Below are 23,529 nucleotides of genomic sequence, written 5' to 3'. Positions count from 1 at the left end.
TAGCAAAAAGAAGGCATACATTTATCAGAACAACTCCCAATAGGTCAATTTACACGCAACATGAGCTTGAGCAAGGCCTTATTACAGCATATTTATGGGGAAAAAAGATATTGTGAAGAAATAAGAAAATGAAAAGACAGAATATATCTGTATTTTGTTTTGTGGCTGGCCCTTGTATCTCTTTGATACAAGAATTATCACTCACAACTATCTTTTATCAGACTTGACCTGATTAATGCCAATGTGGCTTTGTACATTCTCGTTCCATGAGGGATCCGCTGGAGGTAGTTGATATTCATCAGGTTTCAACGCTAAAGCAAAATCTGGTAAAGTTGGAGCTGTCTCCATGATTCTGAACATCACATTACCACAAATACCCAAAGTTACTGTATCTTCATCAACGTTGCTTTTATTAACCAAAAGAATTGACTCTTAAATTTGCAATCAGAAACCATACACTTACTTTTCATGAGAGTAGAGGTCACGGTTTATCCGCACCTTGCTAGAAGTGTCTTTTGGAATTTTCTCAGAGAGATACTTCATTGTTCCCCAAAGGGGTGGATTTCTGCACCAACCATCAAGAATCTTTAGCACGTATTTAGGAAGTCAGCGTGATCTGCTAGTGCAAGAGACAGAAAATCTACTAATTGGGAACTTCAAATTGCTAGAAATACTAGTTTGTCAATATATAGCAAACAGAGAACAAGTCCAAATAGAGCAAGCATCTAGAGAAATCATGTTGGCTAGATCAATTTACCAATCTACAAGATTACCTGATCAAAAGGGCCAGTCAAGATGGTACCCAAGGTCATATACTTTAAAATCTAGCCTCCAATAAGCAGGAAAAACTAAATACTTCTCTAGTGTACCATTATTGGGATATGTACAGTAACACGTATTTGTATCTTTTCCCAATGAAAATGAGCCAGCAAATCTTATTTTCTCATAATTAATTCTTCTCTCCAGATAAAATTTTCAACATAAACCAAGATTCTAAACACTAGGCAGCCCACTTCAGCCGAATCTCAAAAGGCTCAGGACAAAAATTCCACTCAGAAAATGCTCAGGGAAATGCTTTGAGACATGAAATTTAGATGTAATGCATTATGTGTAAATAGAAATTAATGACACACACTACCCGTGTGGTTAAATAGAAAAAGTTTTCTTATCAGATAATTTTAGTTGTAAGAACAGATTATTATTAATGAGGAGATGGGAGATGCCAGTTTTTTGCATGTAAACCTAAAATAGGAAAAGTGGGAACAGTGTAAGAGTTTGTTACCACGTTGAATAAGACACCAACTCAATATTCAACTTTTTAAAATATAGTAGTGAGTTCGTCTGATAGCAACTCACCTACTGGCATCACATATTAAGAATAAATGTAAAATCTAGTTAGAATATTGAACATGTCAATTTATGCATCTTTTTATTAAATTGTTTCTTATAAACTAAAAAGACAGCAATTTCCAACAAAGACATCAATTTATGCCACCAATCTTATCCAGCATAAGGATTACCAAGAGTTTGGCTCATAGCTTAATAGAGAAGGTAGGCACCTTCCTAGGTACCTAGAGAATCATTATAACGTGCACAATTCAGTTAAGGTTGATTGGCAACTTTTCTATGGGAACACGGACTGTAGTGAACTCATAGATCAGTTGGAAAAATTGAAGGACAGCTTTGAGTGGTGTCACTTGAGTGACCAAACAAGTATGCCTCACTAAGATACAACTGCTAGGTGCAGCTCATCAAGTATTTAGCTTCAACAAGCCAATAATGTAACCAGTTAGTTATATGGATAAATTTATGAGCACATGCTAAGGTGCAGCCTAGTGAGGATCCTTTTCATACAGCTAGGAGGTTTTTCATGGACTTAAAAGGAAACTAATAAGGATGTACAACTCTATGTTCTTTAGATACTATCAAAAGTGTGTTCATTTCTAAGAGATATATTTGGAAATTTTCCCAACACATCACTCCTTTACAGTTTGATAGTCATAGTAAATCCAAGGGCATCTAATCTTTAGAACTTAAGAATAGGACTGCTAAGAAGGGCATCTCATCATTATAACTTAAGAATGGTAGCACTGCTAAGAATAAGGAACTTCTGTCTTCTAATACCAAAAATCCTAGAGCCTATTTGGCCTGACTGGAGCTGCAAGAATATATATTATTGGAGTAGAGCTCTCAAAAAGTGTTATCAACTTGAATGTATTTGAACTGATTAAAAAAAAATCAAATGTATTTGAAATAACTAAAAAAGTCAATTTTTTCTATTTAAAATTTTATTAAATTTGTCTATAAGCTTTTCATTTAGCTTTTTTAAAAGCACCAATAAAGCTTCCATTTTTATAGCTGCAAAAAGATCATACACTGTTTTTGTAAAACCCAGTTTGACCCAGCTTCTGCATTTTGGAGAAAAGAAACTGGGCCAAACAGCAGCTAGTTGTACTAATGGGTTTAGTGGTTCTTCAATGAAGTGTTTTCCGTGCAATGCTAAAGGTCACATGGCTTCACAAGGCCCAAAACGAGGTTAACTTCTGGAGCAGGACTTTGAGGAACCCTAGATGGAGATTTCAAAATAGTGGAAACCTATATACTGAGGATAATGACCTTGGAAAGGATAGTACCGACAACCACATTCATGCTGACATGTGATTTTGATGTCAAAAATGGACAAGAGGATGATGTTCGATATGAGAATGAGAACAGTAAAGTGCACCTACGATAGTGATTAAAGACAACAAACTTGAATTTATTGGGTGCAAAAGGGAATTCCCTATTCAGAGTTCTATTGGGGGAAATAAACTGGTACGTGTGATTTGAAGTTAGTTGTTGGGTTTGATCATAATTTTGCTCATAAATAGAGTTCAACTGGTTGCCCATTCAGTAATCAGCCCTGAATTCCTAGTTGACTTTATTCTCCCACATGACACTTCCCTTTTTGATCCTTTGAAATTCTCTACCAAACATGCTGGGATTAAGCAGAAAAGTCTAGTGACTTTTTCTTTTTGAAAATAAAAAATAACTTATATGGATTTTAAATTTACTACAGATGTGCATCATAGGACTAAGGAATTTTTGCTACTAATGATATCTTGGTTTGCATCCCTCTTGAATATTTTATGGATGACAAATTATCACACTTTTAGCCTTTTGCTTTGTTTCCTGTTTTTCCTAGAGGCACTTTCATTGGGTTATAGGTCCCTTGCCACCTTCCTATCCCATTCCTGTTCCCACAAGGATAAAATTACCTTAGTGCCATAACCTATAAACATAAATAGATGCTTCCCAAAAAATTTTTTGAAAAAAAAAAAAGAAGAAAACTGTATAGAAAATAAATATTATTTACCACAAAAGACCAATTAGCCATTCAAAAAGCTAAAGGGAGAATGACTGCAAATATGTAAATCAGAAAAGGATCCAATAAATTACCTGGACAAAGGATGAGCTGCATTAAACACCTCACAGGCCTTCTTACTTTCTTTGAAATATTCATCAGCAGCTTGCAAAGCAGCTACAGCCATACCATGGGATTTCTCTGTATTTCCCTCATCGAGGATTAATCCATGATAATAATATGCTGCAGCCTGTACGTTTTGTAAATAAATAAATATAATTATAAACTACCATTATCCAAGAAATCAATCTCAAGATAGTCATCAATACTAGCACCATGTGTTAGTAGCAGAAGAAACCAGATAGGGTGCATCATTACAGTCTGATTATATTAGCATGTAATTTACATTCAATTATTTTAATACAAAAGTAATGTCATAACCTGCAATGCAAGAAATTTGATCTGAGAAAGGTCACATTTGAACTTCAAAGGTAGAATCCTAATAACAAAAAGATAAGACTGGAGAGTAAAGTTGGTCAGGAAATGGCCAACATGCCCAACCAGTAACAATCCCTTCTACAGAAAAAATATCATACATACTCAACAGTAATAATCACTGCAACACCCTACAGTTAAGAGGCACCATTTCTGAAATGTGCTATGCACTACAATGCTGATATTTATTTATATGTTTTCTCGGACTGAGTTGAAGTGTAGATATTCATACAAGTATCTGACATGACAATTGCTCGCAATTGAAGACATTGGTATACAGCTGTGAAGGTCTGAAAAAAAAATAAAGGTGCAGAAATTCTTCATTCATAATAGAGCGTTAAGATGTTTAATATTACTATATCAGTGGCCTAATTATTTATGTGAAGTTAAACGTGATATTAATGTTTTGGTTTTGGGTCTTGAAAATGAAACAAAATTAAAAAAAAGCCTACCTCCCTGCAAACCCAAAACTCTAAAGCAGAATGAGGTCCAAATGTCCTTCAGTTTTTCCTTCTCATTCATTGAAATTGGTTCAAACTATGCAGACAAATGGCAGTGTATTGATTTTTCTTTCTTAGTTCCTTTTTTTCTTTTGTGGTAAAATCGTATTAATAAATGAACCAAATTAAAACAAAACAAAATAAAAACAAATGAGTTGGTGCCATTAACAATGAAAAGATTGGAGTCAATCACGTGACTGAATTTGAACAATATTAGTGTTTCTTTGTCTGCGGCATGAAAATTTTACACTAATTGAAGTAAAATGGTGATCAAAGTGAGCAAAAAAATTCTGGTTAGAGCAGCTAGTTGGCACACTGTGTCATTATTTCCTCGTTCAATTTGGGGGGGGGGGTTTGGACACAAATTCCAAACAAATGTCAGTGTGAAGCCATGTTGACACAGGTACACCACCAAAAATGCTGAGTCCAAGTAATATAGAGTTATTTAATTCAAATTGCACCAATACATATGCTCCATATATCACTATATTTCAACTAATTCTCAAACTCTTCTCAAATAGCCATATCAAGCCTTTTCTTATTGCATTGCAAAAAGTTCAAGAACATTCATCACTCCCTTAAGGTTGCTTGTCAGCAACCAAACATATCTTGCCAAAGTGCATTAATATACAAGGTGAGTGCCTTGTCTAAGTTGCAGACTAATCTCTTTCTTAACTAGAAGTAAAATATAGTTCACACTGCTAGAAATTCTAGCAAATATCCGTTTGATTGATATTTCTACATTCAGTATATATTGTTATTATTTCTTGAAAGATCTATAAACTGAAATTTTCATTCAAGAATGCACTAGGAGAATATTACAGAACCATGCTTTTGGCCTCATAACTAAAGAGAGAAATGAAAGAAAAGAGGATATACCTTAGCTTCAATGTATTTCCACTTCACAAAATGTCGATGCTTTTCACCCCAGCCATTTGATAATTGAAGATTCATAATGTTATCTTGAGCCTGTTAAGAAATGGCAACAAATATAAATACATGTTTCAAGATCACTACCTACACTTTGTTCAACAAATAGATGACATATTGAGACAAGATGAATGATTATAAAACGCTTGGTGAAGAAAAAAGACAAACCATTTTTCGAACTTTATTATCAACTATGATAATTTTTTTGTAGCTCAAGGACATTGATTGGCATCTATGCACATTTTTCATTCAAGAACTAATGAAACTAATCAGACTCAGCCACTACCACAGCAGCTGCTGTCTAATTTTGGTTCATTGACACAAACCTCATGACCAATCTCAAGACTTTGTACTAGAGAACGGTTACTTTATTATCATGGCTTCATGAGTAATCCAATTCATCCTCATTGTCTCAACTACCTCATGTACAATTCCTTCGTGATCTTCAAATTGTCAGCATACATTCTTAAGTCTCTTTTAACTCACAATCTTCTCATTCACAACATTGGTTTCTATTTGGACATTGTTGTCTAGTGAATTTGAGAATAAAATAGAGGATAAGCAAATCCAAGGTAAGAATACAAGTATGTTGGATAAGCATATTGTCTCTTCTATGGACATCATCTTACCTAACTCATTGTATAGACATAAGAAATAAGGGTCTACAAAACTAATTTTTTCTTCAGAGCACAACAAGACTCACAATCTCCAAAGTCTTGTTCTGATTTATCTTTAAAGGTAAAAGATTTTAACCCACAATGCTTCAAAACTAGAGGAAAATTTTCTTCGAACCACGTTACCAAGAGAGAATGATGCAGCCACTGTCAAAATAGCCAAGTTCTCCCAACCTGCTCTTTCTTTTTCCTCTCTACTTCCAGCCTTTCTCATGTCTTCTTTCCTCTTTATTCCTCCAAATTTTCCCCCTTTCCTAGTTTTCACCCTACTCTAGCTCTATTTCCCCTCAGTTGTTCTGCATTAATTGCTCATCCTCCATCCAGCTTGGCTTTTGTTTTTTCTTCTAAGATTCATTTTTATCTTGATCATCCATCCTTGACAAAGTAGAAGCAATTAGTCACTAGTGATGAGTCATCTTTGATCTTCAGGTTATAAGTCTTATCTCCTATGAGTTGGAGAAGCATCACCTCTCATTTGCTCCCTTTAACTTCACTAGTTACATGCTCACACATTGTGCGATTTTATTTCAAAATAAATGGATTACAAATTATGCATAAAAAAATCGTCAAAGACTTGAGAATAACAATTATCAATAATGGATTTGCCATAATAAAACACCAAAATATTGTGATGTCTATGAAGCTTAATATTATTATAGTTAGAGTTTATATTTGACGCACTATTGGTGTATAGATGATATACAGTATCAGTCAACGAAAAAATTGAACCCTCATTACCAAACAAAACTGAAAGTTCATAGGTCATTAGACATAAATATTCATAACTTTAAGTTTTCAATTAATTACTTATTAAATGAAAAAACTCCTGGACTTCTTTTCTTTTAACTCTTTCTCCTTTTAACTTTTTTTAAATTTCTCTTTTTCAAATCTTCCAACAGAAAAAGCAACCATGCTTTAATAATGGCCTTTGTGAACAGGAGTCCACTGGCTAAAATGCAAGAAATAACCAATGTTGGCCATGAACCATGACAAGCCCTTTGCGACTCACGATTTTCATGCAACTTAGAAGCCAAATCTGTTGCACCCCAACTTCTGTACAATATTTTGGTCTTGGTATAAGTAATGTTTCATTTTTAAAATGGTGAAAAGTAGTGGCTGCTTGGGAAATTTTTATCTGAAATTTTAGATGCTTGGGAAACAGAAAATTTAAATGTTTGATTGCATGAAAATAATGATTAGGGCTTTTTCTGCTATCTTCTCTCTCTTGCACCTTCAGCCTAAACTCCTTCACTAACCTCTCCCAGACATTTAAAAGTGCTCAAAGTACTTACAAGAAAGCTATTTACCTCCTCCATACAGAATTTTTATTTTTGAGAACTTTTCTTTGTTTGTTGTGGTTCAAGAGAGAGAAAATTGAAAAGAACATAGAAGTAATAATTTTTATCTAACTAAAAACTAAAAATTATGGATATCTATGTTTAAGGGCATCTAAACTTTTAGTTTGTTCATTAATGAGGTGTCATTTTCTGATAGACTGTTTGTATATAGCACAGATCCTCTGGCAGAGCATCAAATACAACCCCTTATAGCTAATAATATTTCTTAACATATAATATAGTATTTTTTTTCTTTTCTTGTATTCAACCCAATACAAATTGTAAAAGATTAATACTGTATATTGTTATAGAATAGGAAATCTGTAAATATTTCTTTATTAATTAATGTAATTATAGAGATTAGGAATCACCATAATTATAGAGATATTATTTTCTTTATCTTCTTTATTCTTTTCCTATTCTAGAGATGTTTAGACCGTATATATAGATGATGTATTATGAATGAAAAATACTGAGTTTTCTCTTCCAAAACAACATGGTATCAGAACTGTTTTGGCAGATCTCTTTTCTTTGAAACAGAATTCTTAGTTTCTCTTTTGCACCCAAACCTATATAGGGTGACAATTTGATCTCACAGCTGGCACTAGGAGGAGACCCTGCAAGTGGCTGTCATGCGCCACTTTTAGTTTCTAGCTCTGTTCCAAAAGCTGGCACGTGGGGGGCTATCCACCAGAGATTTTCACTTGTCTTCTCTTCTGGTCTTCACACCGAAAGGTTTCAACAAGATAGTACGGTACTCTTGGTGGGTTTTGTTACTGGGTTTTCAAGATGGCAAAGTCTGTGCTAGAGGAAAATTCAGTGGTAGTGGCTGATGTGATTCCTGTGATGACAAAGGTCACAAAGCATAAGCTTAATGGTTCCAATTATTTGGATTGGAGCAAGATAGTTTGGATCTATTTAAGAAGCATCGATAAGGATGATCATATTACTAATGATTCTCCTACTGATAATAAAAGGCAAACCTGGATGAGGGAAGATGAAGGGTTATTCCTGCAAATTCGAAATTCGATTAACAGTGGGATTATTAGCTTGATTAATCATTGTCAGTTTGTTAAACAGTTGATGGATTATTTAAATTTTTTATATACCGATAAAGGGAATATCTCTCGTATTTATGATGTATGTAAAGCATTTTATTGTGTAGAGAAACAAGAAAGGTTTCTCACAGCCTATTTTATGGATTTAAAAGAATTTATAAGGAGCTTAATGTTTTGTTGCCTTTTAGCCCTGATGTCAAGGCCCAACGGAGCAAATGGCAGATATGAGTTTTCTTGTGCATCTCCCTCCAGAGCTTAAGACTATTAAATCTCAGATTTTTTCTGGTTCCGAGACTTCCTCCTTGCGTGATACCTTTACAAGACTACTTAGTACAAAAAGCTCCAGCTCCAAGTTGGCTCAGACTAATAACAGTGCTTTTGTAAGTCATCAAAAAAATAGGAGTGGCAACAGAGGAGGGGGAACGGGCAATTGTAACCAAGATATTGATAGTCGTAGTCAGAAGTCGTGAGGAATTGTGCGCTATTATTGTCATGAGCCGAGCCATACAAAGCATTTTTGTAGGAAACTCCAAAATAAGTCTCAGCGAGGTCAATCAGGAAATGTTACAGCTTCTAATACTTCATCTTTTGAGAAGACTATTCCAGCTTCTATAGATGAATTTGCTCAATTCTCTCAGCACTAGGAGTCATTAAAATCCATTACTTCCCCTATCACTGCTATCGATAAGTCAAGTAACTCCACTACATGTCTTATTTCCTCATCATCCAAATGGACCATTGATTCTAGTGCCTTAGATCACATGACGGTAATTCGAATCTATTTTTCACTTTCCAATCACATATAACCTTCTCTAATGTTCCTTTAGCAAATGGGCCAACCTCTTGTGTTTTTGGTTCTAGAACTATTAATTCAGCTCCATCAATTTTGTTGTCCAATGTCTTAAATCTACTTGAGTTTTCTTTTAATCTAATCTCTGTTAGTAAACTCACTCGTGCCTTAAATTGTTGTATCTCATTCTTTCCCGATCTTCGTCTATTTCAAGATCTTACGACGATGCGGATTATTGGTAGAGGTCATGAGTCTGGAGATCTCTACTATCTTCACACAAGTGCCAAGATCCATTGCTTGTTCAAACGTATTGACCCCCTTTGAGGTGCATTGTCTATTGGGATATCCTTTTCCATCTTCCTTAAAGAAATTATGTCCTCAATTTCAAAATGTATCATCGGTGGATTGAGTCATGTTAGTTTGCCAAACATCATTGTCTCCCTTCAGTTTCTAGAGTCAATAAGCGAGCTATGTCCACTTTTCAGTTAGTCAATTCTGATGTTTGGGTTCCTTGTCCCATTGTGTCTAAGTCTAGTTTCAAATACTGTTACTTTTGTTGACGACTATTCTCGTGCCACTGGCTATACTTAATACAAAATCGTTCCGATGTACTATATTTTTGGTGCCTTTTGTGCTAAAATAAAAACACAATTTAATGTTTCTATGCACACATTAGGAAATGATAATGCCAAAGAATATTTTTTCGATAAATTTCAGTCTTATATGATTCAAAATGGAATTCTCCATCAATCTTCTTGTATTTGAAGTTGCCGACAAAAAAAATAGACATTTTCTTGAGGTAGACCGAGCACTTCTTTTTCAAATGAAAGTTTCGAAACAGTTTTGGGTTGATGCTGTCTCCACAACTTGTTTTCTAATTAATCAGATGCCCTCCTTTGTCCTTCATGGTGATATTCCCTATACTGTCCTCTTTCCTTCCAAGTCTTTGTTTCCTATTCAACCCAGGATATTTGGTAGTACATGTTTTGTTTGTAATGTTCAACCCCAGGTCATCAAATTAAATCCAAAATCTCTCTAATGCGTTTTTCTTGAATATTCTCGTCTTCAGAAAGGTTACAGTTGCTATTCTCCAACTCTTAACCACTATCTTGTCGCTATAGATGTCACTTTGCTCGAAAATACTCCATTCTTTTCCTCATCTTCTAGTTATAATAGTTAGAGGGAGGAAGATGATCTACTAGTTTATATTGTAAGCCATTCTGTCACTACCCCAAATATTCCTACACCTGATCCTGCACTTCCTTGGCCACCTATTCTCCATGTCTGTTCCAGACGACAAGAGACTCAAAGCACATGCCCTTTACTAATCCCTTCGTCGTCAAATCCAGTCTCTAGTGACCGTGATCCTAGTCTTCATTTCTTTATTGCTGTACTTATCCTATACCATCCTTTGTTTCTTATGATCATTGTCTTCTTCTAGTTCGTTTGTATCATCCGTGGATTTCATTTCAATTCCTAAAACAATTGATGAAGCCTTGTCTCATCTTGGTTGGCGTGCTGCTATGGTAAAGGAGATGGTGGCCTTAGATGGGAATGGTAAGTGGGATTTGGTAGATTTGCCCACCAAGAAGAAAGCTATTGGGTGCAAATGGGTATTTGCTATAAAGGTAAATCCTGATGAATCAGTGGCTCGCCTTAAAGCCCATCTTGTTGCTAAAGGGTATGCCTAGACTTATGGTGTTCATTATTCTGATACTTTCTCTCCAGTAGCTAAACTCACCTCTGTTCGTTTATTCATCTCTATGACTGCTACCTATGACTGGCCTTTACATCAATCAAATATCAAGAATGCTTTTCTACATAGTGACCTCCAGGAGGAAGTATATACGGAGCAACCACATGGGTTTGTTGCTCAAGGGGAGTATGGGAAAGTCTATCATCTTCAAAAATCTTTGTTTGGCCTGAAACAAAGTCGTCATGCTTAGTTTGGTAGATTCAATGAGGCAATTCAAAAGTTTGGGATGAAGAAGAGTAAGTGTGATCACTCAATGTTTTATAAACAGTCTGAGGCTGGCATAATCTTACTATTAGTGTATGTTGATGATATTGTCATTACTAGGAGTGACGCTACAAGTATTTCATCTCTCAAATCCTTTCTTCATACCCAGTTTCAGACAAAAAGATTTAGGGTTGTTGAAGTATTTCTTGGGCATTGGGGTGACAAAGTAAGAAAGATATATTCTTGCCTTTAAGAAAATATGTTCTTGTCTTGTTGGAGACAGGAAAGTTGGGTGCTAAGTCGTGTAATGCACCAATGACTCCTAATTTGCAACTTACAAAAGAATATGGTTATTTGTTTGAAGACCCTGAAAAGTATAGAAGGTTGGTTGGAAAATTGAATTATCTTACAGTGACTCATCTTGATATTGCATACTCTGTTAGTATTGTAAGTCAATTTATGTCTGCTCCAACAATTAACTATTGGGCAGCTTTGGAACAAATCCTATGTTATTTGAAAGGGGCTCTAGGATGAGGTCTATTTTATGGAAATCACAGGCACACTATTATTGAATGTTTTTCAGACGCAGATTGGGCAGGTTCCAAGACTGGTAGGAGATCCACTACAAGATAGTGTTTTTATCGAAGAGAATCTTGTCTCATGGAAAAGTAAGAAGCAAATTGTAGTATCTCGATCTAGCGCAAAATCAGAATACAGAGCTATGGCACAAACTGTGTGACGTAGAATGGATGTATCAATTATTAAGTGAAGTTGGTCTTAAGTCTTCTTTGCTGACGATTCTATTGAGATTGATAGACCCTGTTAGTTGAATATCAGTTGTGTTGAACATCAAAAGATAGTAAGAGTGCGGAGGTTGTGTCCCCACATCACAAAATATTTGATCTTATGCTAGCTGGAGATGGTTCTAATTTTGCATAATAGAAGTTTTTAGTAAAGGTTAATGTAAGAGGACTTGGGAAGGAAGCACATCTTACTGAATCCTATCCAGATAAAGAACATGCTACCAAGGTATGGATGACAGATGATGGAAGATCGTTTTCACAGATGGTTAATTGAATTGATAGAAAGATGGTTCTTTCAATGCAACATACTACAACAATTAGAAGAGTTATGGGAGTTATTGCATGGGTGCACTTTGGGTACAAGGAATATAAAGAGATTGTACGGTTTATCACAGGAGGTTAGTCATCCAAGTTAGAACGGATGGACAATTATCGATTATTACTATAATTATAAGCATGCTACTTAAGATTTCAACGCTGCCATGCCACTTTCTACTCATATGGCTAAGATGAAAGACCAACATGAGAGACTATTGGTCTTTGGCTGTCGATCTGGTTTAGATTCAACGTATGACATGATTCTTTCTCAGCTCTTAGCTAACAAGGATGTTTCTTCATTATTTGATGTGGTTACCACTGTAGTGAGTGCTACCAAGGAAAGTGTTCTTACTTCTAGTGATGTGGCTGATCAATCTACCATAGTCTCACAGGGTACTAGTGGGTTCATTAGTGAATATAGAGGAGGATCAGGTGGAGAAGAGGCAATTTTAGAGGTTATGGTGGAAAAGGATTAGTTGGTTGTGGAAGTCCAAGAGTGTGTTATAACTATGGAGAGAAAGGCCACCTCAGGAATCAATGCTCTAAACCCTTAGAGGGACAACAAAATTATCATTATCAGCTTCCTTCACAGGGGAAACAACAACAATAGCAGCAGTATCAAGTGCCCTTTAAATTTGCTCATGCAACATCACAAGTTGGCAACTCCACTACACCTTGCACTGAAGGCCATACAATAGATTTTTTTTTTTTTTAAATTTATAATAGATTATGTTTGATGAAGAGTTTTTTAGATATACTCAATTCTAGAAGTCTTAACAGTCTTCATCAATTTACTTATGAAGCTCCCCCATTACTTATCAATTTACTCCAACCAATAAGGGATCTAGGAACCAAAATAAAAGGTCTCTCCCAAGAAATGGATGGGCGGGCAGCCTTTGTAGAACTCGCCATCTCATGCTCCATCATTCACAAGCAATGTGGAATCTGACACAAAATCCTCTCCTTCACTTTATTTTTCCTTCTTTTATAAGTTCTTTTTTTAAAATGCGTAGGCTCCCCCTTCAATGGGCTTTAAGCCCAATACTTTTAGAATAACCCATAAAATGTAATTGAAGATTAATTATAAAATACTTTAAAACATATAGTTGCATGATCAAGAAGTATAAATGATAAAACAAATAAAATTCACAATTAAAGTATAATTCATCGTTCAATACTTTTAGGGTTTAGGGTTTAGTCAAGTAAATAGATATTACTTTAGTACTTTTAAGTGTGTAAAGATTGTATACTAATTATTAACAATAATCATTATTTGATGGAAAAAAATTTTATTGTCATTGATTTATTAACTCTATGGTCATTTTAAGGGATGGTAGTAGGTACTCGGTTACAGCGTACTCACGGATACTCTACCTGATTATATAGAGTTAGGATACCCTATAATCGGGTTTAGGACGGGTTCAGGTAGTGATTTCACTGCCCGTATCAGGTTCGGGTACCACCCTTGGGTGCCCGTTACCTAACATGATTATTATTTATAAATATTTTAGTATTATTTTAATAATTAAATTAAAAATATACAATTTTTACCAACTTTACAAGCAATTCTTTTTGTTAAAAACTAACAAATATATGAAAAGTATGATTAATTATTAATATGATGACATTAATATATTTAAATTAAAAAATTATTAGATTATTAATTATGTTTAAATAATTTAAATATTATATCATATTATAAAGGAATATAATTACTATTATATATATACATTTAATATAAATATATTTACTTTTTATTTTGTGTTAACATTACAAAAATTATGACTTATAAAATTATTCATTATAATATATATACCATTGTTTATTTAAACTTATATAATATATATACTTAAAGAAAGCTTTTAAGATTATAATAGTTTTGGAATCTAGGTATTTTTTTTTTAATTTCATGAAATTAGGAACAAATCTCTATAGTTGATTAAATTAATTCATGAAGCTATTATTATTAATTAACTCGTAATGTCTTTTAATATATATAGTTTATATATTGTATTAATTTATAAGAAATATAATTACTATTATATATATCTATATTAAAATATTTTTAGTATATATATACTTTAAATATAAACATATTTACTTTCTATTTTTTGTTAACATTACAAAATTATAACTTATAAAATTATTAATTATAATATATATATAACTTTGTTTATATAAACTTATAATATATAAACCTAAAGAGAAGCTGTGACATTAGAATAGTTATAAAACCAAATTATTTTTTTTATTTTATGTAATTAAGGACAAACCCGTATAGTTAATTAAATTAATTCATGAAACTATAATTATTAATTAACTTGTAATGTCTTTTAATATATACACTTTATATATATTAGATTCATTTCTAAGGAACATAATTACTATTATATATATATATATATATATATATATTAAAATACTTTTAATGGCGTGTGTGTGTTTGTGTATATATATGTACTTTAAATATAAACATATTTACTTTCTATTTTGTGTTAACATTACAAAAATTATAACTCATAAAATTATTAATTACAATATATATACCTTTATTTATATAAACTTATAACATATAAATCTAAAAAAAAAGTTGTAAAATTATAATAGTTTTGAAACCTAGTTATTTTTTTTTAATTTCATATAATTAAGGATAAACCCAGATAGTTAATTAATTAATTAATGAAACTATAATTATTAACTGACTTGTAATGTCTTTTAATATATATATTTTATACACATTGGGTTCATTTATAAAAAATATAATTACTATTATATATATTAAAATACTTTTAGTATATATGCAGTTTAAATATAAATATATTTACTTTTTATTTTTTGTTAACATTACAAAAATTATAACTTACAAATTTATTAATTAAGTTTGAGATATTTGTTTTTGATTATTTAAAGTTTTATTATTCATGTTTTTATTAATTTAATTATTAGTAAATTATATGAAATATGTAAGAAAAATATTATTATATATGAATATGGGTACGGATTTGGATTCAGGTAATTAGGTACTCGTGAATAGTATTTTAATAATTTTTTTACATAATAGGGTTTTTAAAGGGATTAGGATAATTATAGGGTAGTGGAGATGCATTTGGATTAGGTTTAGGGTAGTAATTTTAAAAAATATTCCGGTAGTTTATTTCTTATAGGGTTATGGTTCGAGTACCTTAAAATTAACGGGTACCTTACCCATTGACAACCTCTAGTCATTTTCTCTTCTCACACACTACTACTGCTATTTTACCAAACATTATCTGACTAATGCAGTTGACAATCCCATTGCCACCACTGTGTTCGATTTCACCAAAGCTGGTCTCACCATTATCTTAAATGAGGCCTTAGCTGGCTTGTTTATTTGTTTTAAAATATTATTCTTTTAGAAAAGGGGTAAATAAGAAAGGTTGATGTAGAATTGGGGGAACATGTGAGTTATTTTGGGGTTTTCATCACTCACCGAGGGCTGGCTATCGCAATGATTGGGGAGGTGTGGTATTGTGGGAAGGCCTCCATCGCACCACATGATATAAGCCAAACACCCAAACCACAATGCTAGTGGTCCCCACTATGCCGCATTGGCACTAATTGCACTAACGAGCAAGGCCTTAGTTTGTTCTTGTTGTCTTATACCATACAACAACATATATTTTAATTCCTAGGGAACAAGCACCACTACCCGAAGAACCTTTTGGACTTAAAACATGTGTTGCCGGTGCAAGTGGCTTGAACCCTTATCTAGATACCATGCATCTACCTACTCTATCTAGGATACGGCCTCGTACTCTTCGCCACTCAAATCCCACCAATATCCTCATTAAGGCAAGGAATCATCACAATCATTATTACACTCCACAAAAACTAAAATCAACCAAAACAATATGGGAGTCCCCACCTCATGCTCAAACGTTCCCTAATTCCAATGCATACACCCTAAACCCAAGCACTAGTTACTAACAACTTACATGCCTAAACCATGTGGATATAAGAAACTTAAGTTCAAGTTACAAGCAATCAATGGCTTGAAAGGTTATCAAGATGCAAATAATCTCATTGATACTCCATTTGCAATAGAGTATCACCACTAAAACACATGACCTATAGAAACTGAACAATGATAAGCAAATCTAACAAAAAAGCAAATTTGATGAAAAATTTGAAGTATAACTGAATTCCAGACTTTAAAAGTATGTGCTTGGCTGGTCTGAGTCAAATTATTATAAAACAAAAGGCGCGTCCATACCTGCTGCCAGTACTTTACCATCTCACATGCAAGCCTTCGCTTCACAGCAAGTGTAGCCTTGGTGCTATCAATTGCCAATCCAAGCTGGATATCAACACCCTACACCAAACAAAAGTAACCTTCAACCATGAGAAGATAAAAAATGCCTACGCAATGTCTGTTCCAATTTGTTCACACATACACACACAAATGAAAGAAATGTGAACATGACCAACAACTTAATCCCTCTACTTATGTATTCTTTAACAAAATGAAACACTATCACTCCATCACATCACAGCACATGAAATTTTTTAATGCATCAATACTATGAATAGAAACACAATAATTATTCCATGACATACATAGAGATGAGAGATTTAAGAATGAAGAACAATATCATGCAAAAACAATTAAAACCTTCCAAACATTTAGATGCCCAAAAATCTCATACCACAATAGGAAACTCTAAGAAGGCCAATCAAAGATGGTCCCATGAGCACAATAGGAAGGCATTCTAATTTTGCAAGTTTTATGCTGCTCATTGCAATTTGTCGATTAGACTCAGACTGGTCAGAAATGTGTGAGCTTCTGATTTAGACACAAACTGCTCAGACAATATGTTAGGCCTGGTTATCTTGTTATGTTGATAGGTGCTTATGAAATATTCTTTACCTCTTCATAGTAAAGGTTGTTTTGGAAGCCTTCCAGTGATTGCAAAGATTAGTGTGTCTGTACCTATACTGAATCATGGAGCTGCAATTCAAGTGGCTTTGGGGGTAGCAACACACAAGAATCAGGGGTTTGTTGCTAGGCAGTTGCAAGGACTCTCATTTGATTAAGTATACAAGATATCATGGCTCAAGGCTTCAATGGCCTTTTAGCAAACAAGTCATGTTTCCACGAGAATAATACTTGTATCCTCGCTTAATAAGATAAAGTCATTCACAACAATAACAAACAACAAAGTAAGCATTTTCTCACTACGTATGGATCATATTGAACTACTATACTACAACAAAATCATAGTCTCAAAAAGCTCAGCCATAGCAAGATCATTTTCATAGTTTCTATCCATGTCCTCTTTGGTCTTCATCCCCATCTCTTGAAACAAGCATGCTCTGTTAAATCACATCTTCTCAAGAAGCATTAGTATCTCTCCCCTTAACTTACCCACTAACTTGTATTCTTATTTTATCCAGTATGGCCACCCATCTAGAGTAGCGTTTCCATCTCAGTCAAACTCCTTTTTCTTACTTATTTCAAGACTTTGCTGCCCAACATTCAATCCCATATACAACTTTTCTGGTATTATCACGGTCCTAAAAGTTTTTTCCTCAAGATTTTGTTGAATGTTGCTGTCATAATGAGACTCCAAATGCACTTCTCCAATATGCTTTTCATCATTTAAAAAATATTTTTTTCTTCACAATCATGTTAATATCAAATCACCACGTCCTATTTGTTCTAGTCACAATCAAATCAAGAAAACAGATTAATGGAAGTCATTTTGGCACATAAACTGATTGTTCATCATATCCAGTGAGCCTTTTAATACACAATTCTATAACATATCACATTGTTATGGATGCTGATATATATCCTCAATTTCATTACTAAATAAGAAAGCTTTGGAGCTTAACATGATATTGACAACTGAGTGTCCAATGTTTTTGTGAGAATATATCCCATGTTATTCATGTTCAGTGACTGTAAAGAAGCTGCAATAAACATCATCCTCTCACATCTTGGTCCACCAGAATTATAATGTTTTACATAACCCACATTACTCAAGGTAAAAAAATGAACAAAATAAAAGAAAGAAACCCACATTTAAGGCCTTGATGCATGGATGTGGAATAGAGGATACGAGCATAGTAAGTTATGCACATAGTTATACTAATTCTTGAAAAGTAGGATATAGTCCAACATTTTGTTTTCATTTCTTTTCTTTCCTTTTTTCTTTTTGTGTGTCTGCTTCTTGTGTGTGTTCATGCTAATCTCAATTCTATTAGATTTTTATTGTATAAGTAAAAAGTCATTATATAAAAAATACATGAATATTCCTTCTCAAAATAAGTTTAAACCTGTAGCTATTCTCTCTATATTCTCTTATTTATAAACTCAATCTAAAACTATGTTTAAAATGGTTTTCATGATCTATCACAAAAAAAAAAAAAGGTTTTTATGAGGTTTAACATGTATTTGACACATAATCTAAAAGTATTTAGCATTGGAAGGACCTAAAAAGTTGAAATTTTATTTTTAAACTGGATATGCAAATTATCAGATATGTTTTTGGAAGCAGTAGATGACTAGATGTCTATTATATCCAACATGGATATAATGCAGGATACAGCTGCCATCTAACATGCTACTCTATTTATGCTTCTAGAAATTACTAGCAGTATCTTTAGCATGTAACGGCAATTCACAAAACCAAACAGCTGTCATCAAATGGAAAAAGAATATCAGATCATGTACAGCAAGCCAGCAACACTAACTAGTTTAGCCAATCAGTATAGTCCTAGACCACAAATCCAGTATCATTCAGACTTGTCACTCCAAAATTTACAGGAACAGAAGAAAATGATAGTTTGGTTATTGTTCCCCAAAATGGATTCATAGTCATTTAAAGAACAAATCAACCCAATGAGATACCGGACAGTCCACATTTCTAAAGTTGATTCACAAGCAACCTAACAGTTCATTCCTATATCGTTCCAGAGATGAGTTAGTACCTGCCCTAATGCTTGCAAACAAAGTGCTCGAAGAACTCCTTCTGCTAGGTCTACTGGTAAATTTCTCCTGCAATCCAATTAGAGATCAATAGATTACTAATAAATTTGGATAGCCCAAATGTGACTGTGAAGACATCAAAGAAAGTTGACTGCAAGTATTTCGCCTTTATACACCTGAGTTCAGATGGCAACTGAGGTAGAACATGTCTGACAGCACAATCCAAGTATCCAGCTGCCTTCAAGAAAATATCAATAGAAGCTCGCCTGCTTTCTGTTAACCGAGAAAAAATGGCAGTCATTAGGCCCGTAAGAATAATGGCTAAAGCAAAGGTAAGAATAAAAATCTACACTGAATAGAAAGGATTAACAGATTTGCCAGTAATCAGTCTTTTTAAACTTTTAAAACAAAGGGTGAAAAAGAGAATGAAAGAAACAATCAGTATAGGGATATTTTTTTCTTCATAAATACCTACCTTCTGATACTTTGGGTTGATAACCATCAGCAGAAGTCCTTGGAAGAAGCAATAAGTTGGCTTGTGATAATGATAACATCGCCATCAAATGCAATACTGACAACACCTCATACCAAGCATTAAACATGGCTGTTTCCTGCCAAAAAATTGATTCACATTAAATCTGTATTCCTCAAAGAGTTGAGGACCAAATCAAACACCAAAAGCAAATAAAAGGCATGTACATAAATAATAGTCTAAACCCACAATCAGACCTCAGCATCATCCTCCTGATTTACCCAAATAAACTGAATTTTGAATTGTAGCTGGCTTCCTGAATGATAACAACAGACCATAGTGTTAAACTTCATCTTATACAGTACACTCTACATTTTCCAGGAGCATCACATTTAATAACATTTTCACCATCTTTGATTAATCCCAAAAGCACAGGCAAGTAGTCCTCAAGAGCCTGATGAAGATCTGCCAATGTTGAACCCCCTGTAGACAGTATTTTCAACCGAAATATCAGGAAAAATGCTTACAAAAATCTGTTTAAAAGCAGACCAGGTTTGGCTGCAACAAACCATGCTGTGTTTTCCTCCTTGTTCTTGTAATTGTGGGGCCTTCTTGGCCAGCCATAACAACTATACGAGTTCTCAAGGCGGTAAGGCGTTCCACTAATGTTTTTGACAAGTGACCGCCGAGTGATTGAAAGAAATCAACAGGCTTGGGAATTCGTAAACCTGGTACATACACAGAAATTTCACCAATGTTTCCTGGCCTCCTCCTATTTCCACCAGAATCCTTTGGTGTTGACACTAAACATCCCATATCTTGAGAGTTACAGTATCTGGCAATCCAGGAAAAATGAAGTCAAATTCTCCAATGAAATCGACTTATTTCTAGCATGAAAGACAGGAATTCTAAAGAGTGTAGCCAATATAATCTGATAGATCATAAAAGTAAACGGTGAAGTAGAAGGAACATAGACATGTGTTGCAAAAGAAGCAGATGAGTGTATGCAATGTGCAAGTCATAGAGGAAAAAACTAAATAAATGTCCAACCAATAAAGCAGAACTAGTAGGTAACTCACGAGCACCATTAAAGAACTCTAACTACAACTCTCCAAAAGATTTCTGAATTTTGTTAATACAAAAAAACAAATTATGGATTTACCAAACTTGTTGTCTCCTATCAGAAGAAGGTGAAGTGATCGATCACAATTCTAGTAGCCTCTGTATCCCACAAAACTTAACAATTAAAAATTAATAAAAATAAGAAAGGAGGGGGAATAAGTAATAGAGAAAATAAAAAAATTGATAAAAGCAAATGAATCACGAGAAAGGCGTGAAACTTGACAAATTTTCACTACCTTTTTATGTTGCAATGAGAAAAGGCACTTCAAATCGCAGATGGCTTAACACGATTTTAGGTGCTTTATCGTTTTGCATGCAAAATTCAAAAGAATAATGTGAAAGAGAAGAAGTATGAATTCAGTTCACAAGAAGCCTTAATAAGACACCATTCAATTTTATTGAATTTAGTGAAGATTGAAAGTAAAGAATGCATCTGCCAGATTTTGACTCTAAGCAAAAAGCTTTTATGTGAGTTTTACAAATAAACCCAATGGAAAGTTGAGCTGCAACCACAGCATAACTTACAATGCAAAAAGAGAAAAGAGCGACTCGTAAGCCATAGCATAATGAAAAGTTGAGCTCAAACCACAAAATCAATCAGAGAATTCCTAGTTTATGCTTCTGCTCGGAACTGAAACGATCGAATGCAGAAATTTGATCAAAGCTGTGGAAAACCAAAGATAAAAAGCTTCTCACCATGCGTCTGAGCAAAGAGTCCAACTCCAAAGTCCAAACCCTAGCAAGCAAGGGCAAGGGCAAGGGCAAGGCCAATGCTAGCGATTGAAAGGAAAGGAAAGGTCAGGTCACAGAAATTGAAATTTTTCTGATGGGTAGACAGATAAGGGAGGGTGTTTGGAATTGAGAAACTACAAGGTTCACTGTACCATTTCAGCAAAATCTAATACCTCTGACCCCTGTCTCACAAACAAACATAACTTCATTTTTACCCTGAGCAGTGAGCTCCTCCTTGTGTAAAATTCTACTTCAAGTTTACACATTGACTTTTCAACTTTCGTTATATGTATAATTAATTCATTATCATACTATAAAACACAGTGCACTTTTTATCCATAACCACCGCTTATTGCAGTTACCATACAAAAATAAAATAATTTATCTTTCTTAAATAAAAATATTAAAATTAATTTTAACACTTACATTGATAATAATATTAATTATATATATTTTATTTGTTTATGATTATGAAATTAATAGTTGATTGAAATGTTTTATATTTAAAACTCCATATATGATTTTATTAATATAATATGTTAGCATGCAACATCAATATCATATGATATAAATAACAAACAATACTTTAATTAATAACAATTAGTTAATTGTTAGTTATAAAAAACATATTTGATTTAAAATAAAATTTAATGACTTAATTGAACATAATGAAAGAATTAGAATTATTCAATTTTTTTAAAATAATTTAATAATTTTTTTAAATATTATGTTTATTTTATCTAATTAAGTGGATATTTCTATGTCACAATTTGATTTTTATTTTTTAATAGAAATGTTTTTATATATCATTTTTTTTTTCATTTCACAGTTTATCTTTTTCATTTTTTTTTCTTCCCTTTAAGGCAACCAAAAGCTCTTGGAAAGTTTAATTGTTTGACAAATGGCAACAAAATAAGCTCTCAAATATCAATCAATTAAATCTTTTAAGGACTTACTTTGATCTATAATGTGAATTCTAAAACAAATATCCCACTTCACTGTGGGAGATAAATTTTTAAATTTATAAATAAAATATATTCATTAATTCTATAAAAAATTATAAACATTTTCAAAGAAAGTATCCATAAATATTATCAAAAAAAAAAAAGGACAGATGAGAAAAAAATCAAAACACTAGAAAGTCCAAAAATAGTTTCTTTAATTGTAAAACCAAAAAAAAAAAGCTAATAACTAAGACAACCATTGATAATATTTCGTTAATTATTATAAATGATAGCTTTTTTTTTCAGATCCTTAGGAAAAAAATGCAATTATTCTTAAAAGTTGAAAATAATTTTTCCCTTCCATTAAACACGTGGATAGATTAGGCTGGTAGCGGTTCACCATACCCGTCGGCCGACCCAAAAGTCCCTCAAGTGTCGTGCGCTCAAAAGGTTGAGGACGTTGATCGACGGCCACGTGACACTCAAAAGAATCTCCCACCTTTTATAGTTATATATTATAAGATGACACGATTTTCAAAAAGTTGAACGAATTTAGTTACGGAGCTACATGCTTCACCTCTAGAGCTTCTCAATCCCATTTTTATTTGTTATGGATTTTAATTATTTTTTGTAATATTTAGATAATGAACGACAGGGAAGGGAATCAAAGTAAAAAGAAAAAATTAATTTTTTTTCGTTTTATTCTCACGTCCTTTAATCTAATTGCATCATAATATTTATTTTTTATATTTTCATAATTATTTCTTTTGCCCTTTCTTTCTTCATTTTCTCCTAAGTTTCCTCTCTTTTTTTCCCCATTTGTTCTTAAAACCAAATGCACAAAGAAAAGAAAAAAAACCTCAATCGCCTTTTGGAAATCGACCGCCTGGCACTCCCAAACTCAATTTTAATAGACTGTAGACCTTTTCAAAAGAGACAAATATAAAATTTTATATGTTCCCATTTTTTTGTTTTTTAGGAAAAATAAAAGAACAAAAAATTAAATAAAATAACAATCGAGTTGTGAGGGTACCGCGTGATAGCCCTCGAACCCAACTTTATAGTTTGTTACTTTGTTATA

At 33.3% G+C, this 23,529-nt stretch overlaps 1 protein-coding gene across 3 annotated transcripts; it reads right to left on the bottom strand.

Moving 5' to 3' along the window:
• LOC18604495 (uncharacterized) lies at positions 1-21,709 on the bottom strand. Of its 3 annotated transcripts, XM_088804975.1 has the most exons (14): positions 21,469-21,709; positions 21,009-21,071; positions 20,813-20,871; positions 20,220-20,485; positions 20,059-20,133; positions 19,908-19,966; positions 19,654-19,789; positions 19,355-19,451; positions 19,181-19,247; positions 16,461-16,559; positions 5,218-5,307; positions 3,439-3,593; positions 464-565; positions 1-352 (listed from the first exon to the last, which is right to left on the bottom strand). In XM_088804975.1, exons 4-14 carry the CDS (start codon positions 20,464-20,466, stop codon positions 208-210), a joined length of 1,272 nt encoding a protein of 423 aa, XP_088661101.1. In that variant the 5' UTR covers positions 20,467-20,485; positions 20,813-20,871; positions 21,009-21,071; positions 21,469-21,709; the 3' UTR covers positions 1-207. The 3 variants fall into 3 exon arrangements, with proteins under 3 accessions (XP_088661101.1, XP_088661100.1, XP_017973887.2); XM_088804974.1 differs by lacking the exon at positions 21,009-21,071; XM_018118398.2 differs by lacking the exons at positions 20,813-20,871; positions 21,009-21,071 and having other exon boundaries at positions 21,469-21,708.
• Positions 21,710-23,529: the final 1,820 nt, after the last annotated feature.

The sequence above is a fragment of the Theobroma cacao genome, chromosome 3 (genome assembly GCF_053813885.1).
Source record: "Theobroma cacao isolate CCN51 chromosome 3, ASM5381388v1, whole genome shotgun sequence".
Lineage (NCBI taxonomy): Eukaryota > Viridiplantae > Streptophyta > Magnoliopsida > Malvales > Malvaceae > Theobroma > Theobroma cacao.
Note: the sequence above shows the minus strand (reverse complement) of the source record. Positions and strands in the feature narration are given on the sequence as shown.

Coding starts and splice junctions, on each gene's coding strand:
- LOC18604495 (XM_088804975.1), bottom strand. CDS start 20,466: ATGGGATGTTTAGTGTCAACACCAAAGGATTCTGGTGGAAATAGGAGG. Junction 19,790..19,907: donor ATCAGGAGGATGATGCTGAG/GTCTGATTGTGG, acceptor ATTTTTTGGCAG/GAAACAGCCATGTTTAATGC. Junction 3,594..5,217: donor GGAAATACATTGAAGCTAAG/GTATATCCTCTT, acceptor CAAAACGTACAG/GCTGCAGCATATTATTATCA.